At 36.2% G+C, this 15,946-nt stretch overlaps 1 protein-coding gene across 3 annotated transcripts; it reads right to left on the bottom strand.

Annotated features, from left to right (window-relative positions):
• Positions 1-897: 897 nt before the first annotated feature.
• LOC127652714 (forkhead box protein J1-A-like) lies at positions 898-9,053 on the bottom strand. Of its 3 annotated transcripts, none has more exons than XM_052139038.1 (3): positions 8,930-9,053; positions 6,612-7,216; positions 898-3,836 (listed from the first exon to the last, which is right to left on the bottom strand). In XM_052139038.1, exons 2-3 carry the CDS (start codon positions 7,188-7,190, stop codon positions 2,988-2,990), a joined length of 1,428 nt encoding a protein of 475 aa, XP_051994998.1. In that variant the 5' UTR covers positions 7,191-7,216; positions 8,930-9,053; the 3' UTR covers positions 898-2,987. The 3 variants fall into 3 exon arrangements, with proteins under 3 accessions (XP_051994998.1, XP_051994999.1, XP_051994997.1); XM_052139039.1 differs by having other exon boundaries at positions 6,612-7,233; positions 8,930-8,949; XM_052139037.1 differs by lacking the exon at positions 8,930-9,053 and having other exon boundaries at positions 6,612-7,311.
• Between the last annotated feature and the right edge of the window lie 6,893 nt (positions 9,054-15,946).

Below are 15,946 nucleotides of genomic sequence, written 5' to 3'. Positions count from 1 at the left end.
ATCAACTAGTGGTTGCCTTGATGTCGTGATTGATGTAATGTACACACCTGGTCTAGATGTAAGCATAGGCTAAATAGAGAAAATGACTCCAAAGTTAATCATCAATATACAGCACATTCTGAAAGTATTGAGACCCATTGCTGAAATTTACCTCAGGTGCATCCCATTTCTCTGGATCATCTTTGAGATGTTTCTATACTTTTATTGGAGACCACCTGTGGCAAATTCCATTGATTGGACATGATTTTGAAGGTCACACACCTGTCTATATAATGTCTCACAGCTAAAAATGCATATCAGAGTAAAAACCAAGCCATGAGGTCCTAGGAACAGTCTGCAGAGCTCAGAGACAGGACTGTATTGAGGCACAGATCTGGGCTTTATGGCAGAGTGGCCAGACAGAAGCTTCTTCTCAGTGTAAGACCTAAAAAGCACTATACCCGAAATGTCTTGATGCTGTAATCGCTGCCATTGGTGCTTCAGCTAAGTACTGAGTTAAGGGTCTGAATACTTATGTCAATGTGATATTTCAGTTTTTTCTTTTTAATACATTTGCAAAGTTATCAAAAATCTGTTTTTTACTTTGTCATTATGGGGTATGGAATGTAGACTGATGTGAATTTTTTTTAAACTCTCATGACATGACTTGGATGGACATGATCAAGCAATTGACCTTCTTCACTGTGAAAAGCCCTTTCAAGTGCAGCTATGGATGTTCACATGTTGATCTTGAACTGCTGCTTGAGGCATCCTCTCCACATCCATAGCTGTCGGTGCCAGATCTACAGCTGCAGGTCAAGTTTTCTATGCATGATTTGATTTGACAGGAGTCACAAGACTCTCGTAACCAATCACGTTGATGGATAAACATAAAATCAGGAGGGGGAAGTAGCGAACAAAGATGGAGGGAAAATAGCACAGTTAAAGTACAATTACAGCACTTAAATGTACTCGAGTGCTAGTGTAAGAGTATTTGTAATTCATTACTTTACACCCCTGGTTATTGCACATCAATTGATTTACATAAATATAATTAGGTGCATTACCTAATTTGGAGAATTCTGAGTATATGACAAATTCAACACAAATATGCATAGGTAACATGAACAGGTATGTTTTAAATAATAATGTTTTGATTTGCCAATTATTTTCCTTGGCACATACAGCATGAAGGTTGGATATTAAATAGTAAAACCAAATAGCATGAGGTTCAAAAATATGTAAGAAAGACAACTTTACTAAACATGGGGTGCATTCCTACTCGTTAAATGAATGGTTGTCTGTGTATTAGTGCCTTTACATTTACTTTAAAGACATTTCACCCCCAGCAATTAACTCATTATACATCCCATTTAAATTGACCTAGTACTAATGTTCTAAATAACAAGATAAACTTGTTAATATAATGTTAAAATATAATGTATTTGATCTGTAACACTTATAACACAATATGTTGAAAAGTGGTTTCAAGGTAGATGCCTTTAAATAACTATCAGAGGAGCCTGAATTCAGCTGGAAAAGACAAAGTTTGGCACGTACACTTTTTACCTCCCAAATAATTCAATTATATTCTGTTTAATTACTCAAACCCCTAAATCCCATTCATTAGTTTAATGCAGTTTCATGCAGTATTATGCAGTTAATGCAGTTTAACTGTCAAAACAATTCGACTATATCAGCCATTCAACACTAAATAAACATCTCATTTGTTCTATATAAGACTAAACAATTAATTTGAACAAGAGACAAAAACAAGCAAACTCTAAACATTGATTTCATCGAAAGTACAGTTATGATTTTTTTTATGAATGATTTTGCTCTGCTTGCAGAATTTGTTAAAATTTCAAAGCTGTTATATGCAAAAAAAACAACAACAACAACAAAAAAAACATGAATGTGCGGTCACACATACACTTTGCATGGCAAAATTCTGCTTTTGAAGATGGCGTTGGTGGATGTTTTGCGCGTGTGACATCTGCAAAAAAATAACTGCCAAGCAGCCTCTTTTTAATACTGTACTTCATACTCTGGCAGAATGAAGTTCAAAAGAATTTAGCAGCTAAAAATAATATTCTTGTCAACTGGGAATTTTCAGTGTAGCTGTTTACGAAGCACCGTCCACTCAGAGGTAATTGCCAAAGCAAGCAACTTCCTATTAGTCAATGCAGCAAAAGTTTGCCGCAAAGTTCAACAAACTTGAACTCCACGCAAAATCTGCAAAGGGGAAATTCTTCGCTACCCGAAGTCCATTGCACGAAATCCATGATCGTGCAGATTGTGCAGTTTATTTTGCCCACAGAATCTTGCTGTGCAAAGGTATGTGTCACCGCACCTTTCCATTTTTTGTTTTCGAACTTAGGCCACATCCACACTAATGTTTTCATTGGAAAACCCATTAATTTCCCTACATTTACACATCTCATCCACACTATAATGGCGTTTTCCACTAATAATGAAGCATTCTGAAAACCCTCTACATTACCGTTTACTTTGTAAAACAATGATACTAGGAAACGTAACATCCAAAAATGCTCTTTATTACCGCATACCTACGAAAACGATTATGTTAGGAAACTGAATATGTATTGTTGTGGATGTGGCCATAGTTCTGTTCGTTTCTCCAATGAAATCAATCGATAATCTCTTTCACATATGCTCCATGTAAATTTGGATTGTAAACAACAAAAAACTTGCTTTTTCCCAACTAATGCTGGTTTCAGAATCCAGTGTTCCAAGATGTTAAGGAATCTCTGAGGATCCTAATTAGATTAGCTTCAAAGTCAATGAAGGTAAAACTTGTAAAATATGAAAACATAATCATAAAAACCAGTATTAGAAATAGATACACCTTTAAAAATACATCTTCACATGGGGTTCATGGAATCCAGTATGAAATCTTTGGAGGTACACAGTTTTAACCCTCTTTGTTCTTTAACTTGTTTGGGTCCAAAGGACTCAATGTAATTCAAATGTCACTAATGACCTCCTCAAAGGAGGGACTCGATCTTACTGCTTATGTCACCTCCAAGAGAGTCTCCCAGGTCAAACAGTTGATCAATATTGACTGTCGAGCTACAAAGGAAGTCTGGACGGTTGCCCTCTTCTGCCTCTGACCAGGGACTTTGCAGAAATGCTGTAGCCAGGAATGTTTCCTCATCAAGGTCTACTTCACTGCTCCTTTGGGTTTCCATTAACACATGGCTCTCAACAACACCACCAGGAGCTTCTAGAGGGCTGATATGGGTCCCCCTAACCATCAAGTCCTCATCTTCTTGGAGGGAGCTCAAAGGAACACCTTCGTTCAAGCTCAGTTCTCCATTAAGGGCTGAGTCTAGCAGGGCATCCCAGTCAAAGTTGCCCTTCAGGGAGCTTAAATCATCTTGCTCATCCATGATCAGCCATGGGGAGCTTGAACATCGTGGAGCTTTGCTCCCGCCAGTCCTGTGGGCGTAAGGCTGTTTCCTCTTGTTGCCCTTCCCTGAGACCCAGCAACTAAGCATTGTGGCTTCAGCCAAACGAGGGTCCCAGTTCTGATCGGCTCCCGTGGCTTCCTCAAAGTCTTTCAGGAGCTGCTGGGACTCAGGACTCACACAAAGACTTCCGTTCAATCCAGTGGTGGCTACAACTTGTCCAGTCTGGGGGTTCATCCGGAGCCGGTTCTGAAAAGCCGGATTGATTTGTACAGGGGGCATTCGCCGTTTCTTGTAGGCACCGCTGAGGAGACGTTCTGCATATTGGGGGTCGATCTTCCAGAAGCCGCCCTTCCCTGGCTCATCTTTTTGCCTTGGGATTTTAATGAAGCATTTGTTCAGCGACAGATTGTGGCGGATGGAATTCTGCAATGATAAATGGTAGATGAATTAGTACATTTGGCTTTATGAAGTGTCAACATGATCACACAGGAACTTGACACGTTGCTACCAAATGTTCAAGTACACTGACATTGGCAACATTATGCCAAGTTACTGACAAGCACCATCTCCCATTAGATATTTTTGCATTGGTACAAACATGTTTACTCTGAGCAAGCATCTTTTATATATGCAGGTCCCATTGAAACCAGGAAGCAATCGAGTTCACATAAACAATGAGGATTGTAAGATTACATTTTTACTCCACTGACGGTTAGGTTTAAGAATAGAGTTTGGGCTAGGGCTTATGGTAATAGAATATTAATTCCAGTTAACTGCATAACATAATTTACAGCTAAAACTTGCTTTTAGAGCCACTCTGTGGACATTTCACAGAAATGTTAAAAGAAATTTCAAGCAGGATTTTCTGAAAACTCCCTTCATGTGCCATTGGTCGTTGAACAGATACTCACGCTCAAAACTCGCACCAGTGATTTAGTCAATGTTTGTGTGTTGGGAAGTCAGGAAGCTCAAGCAAACAGAGCAATATATAATAGCATCACAGTGTTACACTTTTCAGGGAAATCAACCAACAAATGGCTTACTTATAGTTGTCTTTGCATACTAAATTTTGAGTTGTATTATTATGTATTTTAATTTCCAAAAAACTACACACGTTACATTTGACTTTTGGTCTAAGTTTAAGTCTTACTGTGTATGGCTCTATAAATTCAGACACGTGAATGCACTTGGTATTATTACCATAAACTTTACTAAACCAGGAAGTACACATGCATAGAAGTTATACATTAAATACCTCATGAAATGGCTTGTCAAGCTCAGTTTTCTTTCTCATATTGATCTATTTCCTTTTGAAGCAAGAAGTTGGGGTGGAACAACAGTATAAATGTGCTTGTCCCTTTTATTCAAATAGCCAGTAAGCTTTAGTTTACATCGCATCCATGAACATTATTTGCTACTTGCTATTGACAGTCGAAGGCATATGTTATTAGGTAGTGTGGACACTCATTCTAGTCCGCATTTGATTGGACAAGCATTAAGATACGCCCAAGGTTGGATTGGTAATCTGGTATACCAGGCATTTTTCCTGTGGGGCGATGAACTTTGGGGCCGATCAGGGGCGGACTGGCCATCAGAAGAACCGGGCGGGCCAGTGGGCCGACCGCGAAACAGGCCAAATGGCCACGTTAAACTGAAATGAGCCACTGCGTTATGCAGAATGGGCCACAAAATGGCGCTGTGATATGCCGAAGAGGTCAGCGATATGCATAAAAGGTCAGCGACCGCTCAACAACTTTTGGGCCAGTTTCTATGTAAAATCCCAGGGAGATTGCTCTTCCCTGTCCACCCCTGGCTAAGCCCCTGATTGCAAGATGAGTCATATTTTTTTTTACTGTTTTCCCAGAGGAGGAAAATTCTGCTAAATGTCCATTTTGTCAACTCTCAAGAGTATGCTAGCCTACAGATAGCCTCAAAGCTAAGAGACATGGAGTTCATTCAAAGTCTTTCTAGCAAGTCAGTCCACTGGCGGCCATCTTTGGAACACACTCGGGCAGACATTTTTAATGTAAACAAGTAGCATACAAGAGCAGCTCCTATCTACTTGAATAGGGAAAGACCAAAATCTCCAAAACGGTTGGTCAAGATTATGATCACGATTACAATTACCAAGATTAAGAACATATTTCAAATCAGCAGTAAAATGCTGACAACACTGGAATCATAAATTGTGCTTCTTTACCTCAGATTATGATAAAAAGATGCAATTTTCCCAGCTTGTCTAGTTAATGTGCATGCACGTTCTCAAGTTGATTGACAGGCGATGTCGGAATCTAAAAGGAGATTGGCTCGTTTACCTGTAAGGCAGGACTTCCATTGACCATTCCAATTTCTCCCATTCATTTTAATAGAAGTGGCCCATGTCTGCTAAATAGTCTCTGGTTAAAGCCTCAAAAGACCTGATTTCATGGGGTCTTTCAAGAACTCCAGCGTGCATCAATGTATTGGGCAGATAGACCAACCACCAAATCACAAGGCAATTATGTTTAAATGAAGCACTGACCTCCTAACCTTGGTTAAACATTGTTTTGAGTTAAAATAACTAAAAACTGAGGGAATGTCTTAGTCTTCAAAGAATAGAGCCTATGGCTGAGGGGTTCATTAATAATTCACCAACAAATTAATCTTTTTAAAAATCCCCCTATTTTTGTAAATATCCAACTTATGAGGTCATTCTTCCACCTAGCCTCACTTTGAAAAGCAGTTAAAAATTATGAACAGGTTTTAAATGAAGCCAAAGGGGCTTGTTCAAATATCCAAATAAACATTGTTTTTGTACTACACCTTACTGCTCAGTGGTCAAATGGGTCTACACTTTTGCTGCAAGTCTTACACCTTAAGTACAATTAAGTGCCCGTTCATTACAACTAAGCTGATAATGCTCTTCCTTTTTGTGGTAGTCATGCCAAAACTCTCAAAATATCAAGTCTCTAAACGATCTTTCAGAAAGGTTTCAATTTGTCTCTCTCCAATACACAACCTACTTTTGCAGGTGCTAAAAAAGGCTTTCTATCTCTCTAGTCTGCTCAAACAATAGCACAATAGTCCTATTTTCCCCTTTGCCAGATATGCAAATGATTTGGGTCTCTGTGTAGGCCATCCAGGAGCTGCATACATGTAAGTGTAAATGAGTTCAAGCCATTTTATCCCTTTAAGCAATATTTGCCTATTGAATCTTACCTGCCAAGTGGGATCTGCATAGCGGAAGTAACAGAAGTTGTCTGTGATCCATTTGTAGATGCATGAGAGAGTTATTTTGGTTTTCTTACTGGCTTGCATGGCCATGCAGATGAGTGTTGCATATGAGTAAGGAGGCTTGATATGAGGGTTGGTCTTATAATCGACTTCATCCGGACAGTGCCCGTGTGCAACCAAGCTGGGTAGAGCTGACAAGGAAGGCACCCTGTAGAACGCCGCTGCCGTTGGTTTGCCAGGGGTCAGTGGCATACCTATGGATGCTGGATCTCCAGCTAAAGGAGATGCAGGTGCATCCGAACCTACTTGTTTCCCGAAGAAGTGACTCTGGTGATGGCTGTATGAAGATGTGTGTTGCCCCCCACTGGCGTTAAGAATTGAGAATTCTTGCAGCCATTGGAGGCTGGTCAGGCTGTCGTCTAAATTGTCAGAGCCGCAGCTGCTGCTGTTGTACTCAATTGAGTTCCTGTCTAACTGCTCAGCCTGGACAGCGGCAGTGACAACTTCCTCCTCAAGCCCCACCGAGCCTTCCGGCCAGGGATCCGCACAGCTAATGGAGAGCATGGTCCCTTCACCTCCCCAGCCAAATCCTGATGAGAAGTAAAGTCTATAGCAGGGGATTTCAAACTTTATATACCCCATCCAGACATCCCCATCCAACCGATGGACTCCCAATATAAAAAGGTTTTATTATTATTATTATTATTATAAAAAAAAGGTTTTCTCAGTAACACTTTACAATAAGATGTTACGATTAGTCACTGCTATAGTTATCATGCACTATCATAAGTAATGTTTAAAAAATTTAACATTTAACATTCATAATTGTAATTGTCCACACCATTTCTGATGGGTCTAACATATATATATATATATATATATATATATATATATATATATATATATATATATATATACAGTATATACATGGTGACATTTTACAATAATGTTACATTCGTAAACATTAGATAATGTATTAGGTATTGTGAACTAACAATTAATAATACATTTCTTACAGCATTTATTCGTCTTTGATCATGTTAGTTAATAAAAACTGAATTGTTCATTGTTAGTTCATGTTAGTTAATGGGGCATTAACTAATGTTAACATATACAACATTTGATTTTAGAAATGTATTAGTATGTTATGTATTATGTTAAATGCTTAATAAGTATTGTTCATTGTTAGTTCATGTTAACTAATGTTAACAAATGGAACCTTATTGTAAAGTGTTACCATATACATACATATATACAGTATATTTAAATAAATTATAATATTGTATATATATATATATATATATATATATATTATATTATATTATAATTTATTTTTAAGAAATAATTTATCTTGCTAATTTATTTAAGATAATATTTTGTTTTATTTTCTTGTATTATCTTAATTTTTTTTATATGTGAACTAAAATATAAACAAAATATATGTATAAAATAACATTAACCATGATTAATAAATAATATTTAATAAATTAGGCCTGTTGATTGTTAGGTCATGATCTCTAGTATATTTCAAAATGTTAATTAATACAACGAATATTACATTTTTTTAATACCTATAACTGAATAACTTGATATAGGCTATTATTATCTTACATAAGGCTCATCATTTATTATTAGTTAATGTTCATTCAAATAGATAGCAATAGCATAAACATATTTTTCGATGGAATAATAGGAAACCGTGGCAACGGAAGTTATTCTGGATTTTGGAGAAGAAATGTTGCTTTATTTGTACTCTCCAGTTTATAGAGGTCATAGAACTTTCCTGAAACCTCACGGGTCGCTCTTTACAACGTCCCATAACTGACGTCTGGAAATCCACAACAGAGCAGATCCCAAACCTAACATTCCTCAGCCTGACAGGTGCATCTGAACCACCCGAGTCATCAAGTCGAGCCCACGATAACATATTCGATATATTGAATATTCAAATGTTCAAATAAGAGGCTCAGTGTCAAAAGGTATAGTCAAATAAAATCGGCACAAAATGTTCGAATCGTCACGCGTTTACAAATTGAATTAATTAATTTTTAGTAGCAATTTGTAATTAATAAAATATTATTTTAATATATTTCAACCAGCAATGGCATTTTTATTTTTATTTTATTTTTTTACCACGCATAATTAGGCATAACAAATATTTTCACAAGTGCAAAAGCAAAAATGTATTTATTTTTTTATAGCCATTGAATACATAAAATAATGAAAAAATGTTAGGCTATAATAGTAAATACAGTATTAATACATTTTCTGAGCTGCTAATAACTGTCACAACATCAACTCACCTGTCTTTATTGATAGGATTCTTTATGAATAGGAAAATAATAAAGCTCCACTTTATCCGATTAGCGCGAAATATCTTCCAGAGGTGAAATTCCAGAAGAATGCGAGTGTGCGTCTCAGTTCAAGGTCTCCAGGGCAGCAGAAGCTCCGGGCCAGTTTAATACCTGCTGCAGGACGTTTGTCCGGTCACCCGAGCAACGGTACACCCCCCTGTAAACAGCTTCCCGTTCTTCTATTGGTCCACAGGCTGCTATGGTGATTTGTCTTTTTATCGCTCTTGAACAGGTTTGCTCGTCACGCACGTCAATTTCATGTCTGGCTGGCAAAGAGAGAAGGTCAAAACAAGTTACATTTGACAAACATTATGTTGCTTTGAATGGAATTGTATCGATGATGATAGAGAATAATGATGAAATGGGAAATAAAAGAAAGGGTGGCATTATCATTCTCACCTAGACATTATAAAAATGTCTAGGTGAGAATGGGGGTGGATATATTGACACCCGGGATGGAGAGGTGCGGCGACGTTGGTGTGTGCACATGTTAAGTTTGTACATTTGTAAAAAAAAAATTACTAAAATAGCAACTATGAGTGTGGTGGCCAATGTTGTGTCCAGGCTTCCGTCCATGATGGCCATGGTTACCCCTGGCCACCCCTAGCTCTGCCACTGCGGACAGGTAGGTGTCACACAAAAACATATCATAGTTTCTGATCTACACTCTGTTTCAAATCAGCATGTTTTTAGCGTGCTAACATTCACATTTACAAGTTAGTGAATAAAGAAATAAAAGATTTATTTGAGTTACACCAACATGTTTAATTTAGTTGGGTTCACTCAATTCAACAAGATTCTTTCTACACTAAGTTTTTGTGTTGAGATTACATAGTAATCCCCTAATTTTGGGGCCTGGGTATCTCAGCGAGTATTGGTGCTGACTAACACACCAGGAGTCATGAGTTTGAATTCAGGGCGTGCTGAGTGACTCCAGCCAGGTCTTCTAAGCAACCAAAGTGGCCCGGTTGCTAGGGAGGGTAGAGTCACATGGGGTAACCTAGTGGTCATGATTAGTAGTTCTTACTCTCAATGTGGTTTATGGTGAGTTGTGCATGGATCGTGGAGAGTAGCATGAGCCTCCACATGCTGTGAGTCTCCACAGTGTCATGCACAACGAGCCACGTGATAAGATGTGTGGATTGACGGTCTCAGAAGTGGAGGAAACTGAGACTTGTCCTCCACCACCCGGATTGAGGTGAGTAACCGCACCACCACTAGGACCTACTAAAAAGTGGGAATTGGACATTCAAAATTGGGAGAAAAGGGAATGAAAAAATCAATAAATAAAAAATAATTTTGAACATTTGGAACCACTGTACACGACAGAATCAAATTCACGTTTCACATTTTCACAATTCACATTTTACGTCAGAAAAAGAATGTGGGCCTAAAATCTTCATTATAAATATAAGAATTTTGGTAACACTTCATGTTCCCTTTGTAAAGGGTTTATAAATGGTTCATCAACAACTAATACGTAATTTACAAATGCATTATAAACTATTAATATGCGATTATAACAACGTAAATAAAATATGAGACTTTCATGCAATACTTGCCAAATACTGAGCATTTTTACTTGTTATACATGCTCAATAAATTGCATCAGCTCTACCCAATTGAGTTGAGCCACGACTCGAACCCAGGACCTTCTTGCTGTGATGCGACAGTGCTAACCACGTCATTACTATAATGTCTTAAAAAAGAATGGTGCGGTCCCAACTTACCTACATTATTCCTGCTTTTATTTCTGCTTTTTCTTTCATCCATAGACAGAATGATGGTGTGACCTGCTGATTGGTAGTTGTCAAACGTGAAGGAAGAGGCACAGAGACTTTTATTGCAGTTGCTTCAGTGAGTTCATCAGCACACCAATGAAGCGTTCAAGAGTCCACACCATCTTGTTTCTATGTCACCTACATTTATTCCCTCTATGTTACCAACAATCTGAGGAGATGCGCTCAAGCTCTTAACCAGTTTAAATCTGTCCGAGAGGAAATTTTATTTGAAGTTTATTCACTTTCAGTTTCATTTATTAAACACAGCAATGACTACAAAAGACGGTGTAATGTGGCATTTGTGTATAAACAATGCTTATACTTAAAAGTTACTGTTTGTGAATGCAGTCTGACACCCGAACTGTCCCAGTCTCATTAACAGCATTGTGTTGAGAGGAAAGAGTCAGTTCCTGAAGCCCTTTCCCCTCTTCTCTTAGTGTTAGTCATCCGTGAAATCACTCATTATTAATCCCTGTCTGGTTTGTTTTGGGTCAGATCCGTAGAAACTGTATGAGAAATGAATTAAAAAAAGAAACCGTATTTTGGATAACTGTAAGTTACACTGTCAACCCTTAAAAAAGATTTTAAGTGTTAATAAATTGAGGTAATGGGGGATAACCATAATGCCATGCACTTGAATTATTTAATTATTTAACTGTTTTCTTGGTCAAAGAGAACACATGGGGGCATTTAAAAAGTTGTTATTTAGAATTCATAGAGGTTTTAGCTCTTTTGTAGTATTTTGTGTGTTGTTTTGTTGCAAATACATGTTTTGTGTGATGTCAACGTTAGGGTGATCTGTGTCCCCTTTGGTCAGATTTGGTCAGTTCGTCTTGTACATGTGCAGTTGAAGTACAGGCGTCTATGCATGTCTGTGGAGAAATAATATAAATATATAAATAACTTATAATTAATGGTGATTTATGGATTGATATATAATATAGAAAATACATGTAATTTTACAGTCAAATTTTACAGTTAAAATTATTGTGAAAGGATACTCCCAAAATTCCCTGTGTGATAAATAACATTTTATTTAAATAACAATTATGTCTTTTTCTTATCAGTATCATGTAGTTTACACAAAAAATAAAATAAAAATAATAATAATAATATATATATATATATATATATATATATATATATATATATATATATATATATATAAGATTTATGCCTTTTATTTTATAACAGCATTCCATCAAATTGAATTGAGCAGCCAAAATAAATAAATAAATAAATAAATATTATAAGTTTTTATTTGTAAAAAAAAAAATGGCTCAATTCATTTTAGAATTTTGTGGAGAGAAAAAAATCTAATTTGATTATATTGAATGTGTAAATCCTTAAAATTTAAACATTTAAAAATAAAAACTTTGTGTAAATATTTGTTACATTTCATGTTGTTTAGTTAATGTAACATTATTTTAATGTCATGCGTGTTACCCTGATAGTGTTTACCCTGATTTGTGTCTGCCGTTGTTTAGGAAAAGGCCATGTTTGATGAACTTTAAGTCAATATGTGGCCTAATATTTTATCACCTGTATTATTATTATGTTGATACAAGGCAGATAAAGCTCAGCTAATTTGGTATATCAAAACTATGTGATAAATACTAATGATAAATACAGTTATCTAAATTATTATTATTTTCTTGTAATGTATGTATGTATTTAATTATTTACAGGCTTGTTTCCCTTCGTGTCCACAGAAATGAACAGGTCGATTTGATATGACATTTATTTTTGTATAATTATTATTAGATTCAGCTTCATTTTCACCACTAGAGGACAGCAGCGTACAACTGCTCACAATTCAGCTTTTGCAACAGGTTTCACTATTCCTTGATATTTACAGAACTATTGCAACATTTTATGATATATTTAATTATTTAATTTATTTTTAAAACTATCTACTTACATTTAGTTTTTAATATAATATTTATTCATATTTATTAAAATACATGTGAAAATAAATTCATATATTCTGTCTGTTTATTATTATTTGGTGCATTATATCCCTCCATAAGTAAGGCAACATCACAGTCAGCAATGACTACATGTAGATGTGTGTGTAGATTTATAGATGCGTTAAACATTATATTACATTAACATTTTATCTTTATTTTAATATAATATCTTCTAAGATTAATTTTACATGACAATTGAGTATACTCCACATATGCAACTTACATACTGAGACCCCAAAAAGTATTCAGACACAAAAGCACTTTATTAACTACACTTGAAAGTGTAAAACATTTCACAAAAAGAAGTTTGTTAAGTTAAATTATGAAACAGTTGATAATTGTACTTATTATAGACAGTTTCAGGTTGTCAACTGTTAGTTGAACATGTCCATGTGTGTACTTGAGGGAAAATGACTATCACCTTGACAGCAATTTATTAAAATTGCAACAATGGCTCAGAAAGCCCAGATGAAGGTCCAAAGTCCCTTGAATTTCACTTCGATCAATCATTCACAGAGAAAAGCACAGAGCTTCCGCTAAAACAAATTAGAGAGAGGAAGTCCTGCCCAATTATGACCCAAAACAGGTCAAGATAAAGCCTTGAAGATAAAAGCATGTAAACACATGATCCTCTAGCAAGGAAAAGACAAAATAGTTGCACATATAGGGACGAAAGTGTTTGTTTCAAAAGCATAGCCTAACATGATTTTAACACAATAAAATCACTTTATCTGTGTAAAGTAATATCCAATACAGGGATTACAAGCTGTTATGACAAAGTTGCAGTACTGGATATAATTTAGCGCAGATTAGCAGGTTAGCAATATTATCACACAAAAGTCATGTTAAACTCAGTCATTTATTCCTCTTTTAAAAAGTTGAACTTGTGAAAGACATGAATTGTAATTGCGCATATTATGTAGGAAATCATGAGCACTCATATTAAAATAAAGACTCCAGTCATATCAGGAATCTTATAAAAGCTGTTTTATTCTACGTGGAGAGGGTCCACACATGGGGGCGGCCATGTTACAATCACATGACCAGCCGAATACTACTCGATTAATCTCAGTAACCGTCCTGTTATTGGACACTTTCACTCATTGATTACAGTAATCATGACTGACTGTGAATACAACATTTCTACAATGACATCTGAAACTGAAAACTATTGATTTTAAATGATGCTGCATCCAAACCACTAGGTGTCAGTGTAAGTCCAAGATGACACAAAGACAAAAGTTTCCGAGTGCACCTTTAACACATACAGCATAATGTTTACATCTTGAGGCTACACTTTTGAAACAGTGTGTATGTTCAAACCCGTCAATCCATGTTGCAAACAAGGGGCTAGGTGATTGTCAACATTTTTGAAATACCTTGGCATAATTTCTCTAAGCAGTTAAATTTGATTGAATGTGTGCTTTCCATTGCCTTGCCAAATCTAGCACACTATCTCCCACTATATGTCACTGTATCCCTCCTCACATCCAGATCATTGTGCTACAACTTAATACACAGAATGCCGACTGAAACGCCCAGCTCCATTACATTATAGATAGCCTTCTCCATAACAGGCTTTCTCTGACACCTGCTATGAATTATTCAGTCTATCAGCTGATGGGTTGAAACTCCTGAGTTAATTTCAAAGCACTAGCTAGCTAACAACCACCTGACTGGAGCCCACGAGCATGGGCCATTATCCTACTCAAATGCATGATACATCAAATAAATGAGAATTGGTCGAAAGTAATCCAAAAGTAATCAGATTACTTAGAAGTATTCCAATAGATTACAGTAATCAGTATCATATTACAATTCAGAAGTAATCTACCCAGTGCTGGACATTTAAAGATATGTGCAAAAAAAATTAATCTATCAGCCGAATTCTCAGCATCCAAAATATTCTATTGTAGGGTTATGAAATGCTTTTTATGGTACTACATTATGCCAGGAGACACAGGTGGACAACAGATCAGTATGGCTTATTTTGCAGCATTTCAGACAGTGTACTGTACTAACATGTTCATGGATTTGTGTTGGGGAATAAGACTGGATAAGGAATAATGTCCAGCTCACTGTACGTTGTCCTGCTTTTTACACAGATGCTTCTCAAATCACTAAATAAGAATAGACATGAAATATTGATTTGCACTGAAATGATTATATTATGTGAGAAGAAAGGGACAAATGTCAGTAGTTTAGCTATTAATATGTAGCTATATCATATTTGATCACAGAATGCCATACGATCAATCAGAATCAAGTATTTCAGTTTTAAATGTTTTTAACATTTTTGTTTATTTTTATAGGTGAGTCATTGTTTATGGTAGTTGTGTTTTAAACCCTGCCATCTTTGTGCGCTTTAAGCATTTAACAGGTTGTTATATTTATTACACATTTCCGTTGTTATTATTAATAGGCTATAATAACTATTCTTAAAGGGTTAGTTCACACAAAATATAAATGCTCTCAACATTTATTCCACATTTATTTATGCCATCCCAGATGTGTGTGACTCTCTTTCTTCTGCTGAACACAAATTAAGATTTTTAGAAGAATATTTCAGCTCTGTCCAGAACTTTGAAGCTCCAAAAATCACAAAAAGGCCACCTAAAAGTAATCCATTTGACTCCAGTGGTTTAATATATGTCTTCTGAAATTATATAACAGGTGTGTGTGAAAAACAGATCAATATTCACTATTAGCAGTCAGTCATGATTAATTTTATCCAAGAGTGAAAGTGTCCAATAACAGGATGGTTACTGAGATTAATCGAGGATTATTCAGGTGGTCATGTGATTCTAACATGGCAGCCCCCATGTGTGGACCCTCTCCATGTAGAATAAAACAGCTTTTATAACATTACAGATATGGAGACTTCGTTTTAATGTGAGTGCTCATGATTATATATAGTGTATGTATTTTTCAAAATTACAATTAATTTCTTAGTAGTAGTAAAACGTTTTTAATGAGTAAAACATTTCTGAGTAGACCTAAGTCCTTTTTTTACTGTAAATCTACACTTTCGGATTCAGCCACCTAATAATTATAATAAAAAATAACTTAATATTGATTAAGTCCAAGGGCAGTGGTGGCTCAGCGGTTAAGGCTCTGGGTTACTGATCAGAAGGTTGTGGGTTCAAGCCCCAACACCACCAAGACACCACTGTTGGGCCCTTGAGCAAGGCCCTTGAACCTATCTGCTCCAGAGG

The sequence above is a fragment of the Xyrauchen texanus genome, chromosome 12, assembly GCF_025860055.1.
Source record: "Xyrauchen texanus isolate HMW12.3.18 chromosome 12, RBS_HiC_50CHRs, whole genome shotgun sequence".
In the NCBI taxonomy this organism is placed as follows: Eukaryota; Metazoa; Chordata; class Actinopteri; order Cypriniformes; family Catostomidae; genus Xyrauchen; species Xyrauchen texanus.
This window is presented reverse-complemented; position numbering and strand designations above follow the sequence as displayed.

Bases quoted from the DNA above. Each gene is read 5' to 3' on its own strand.
- LOC127652714 (XM_052139037.1), bottom strand. From the start codon at position 7,268: ATGGGGTATATAAAGTTTGAAATCCCCTGCTATAGACTTTACTTCTCA. The intron at 3,837-6,611 runs GTAAGATTCAAT...TTATCATTGCAG, and splicing joins ATGCAGATCCCACTTGGCAG to AATTCCATCCGCCACAATCT.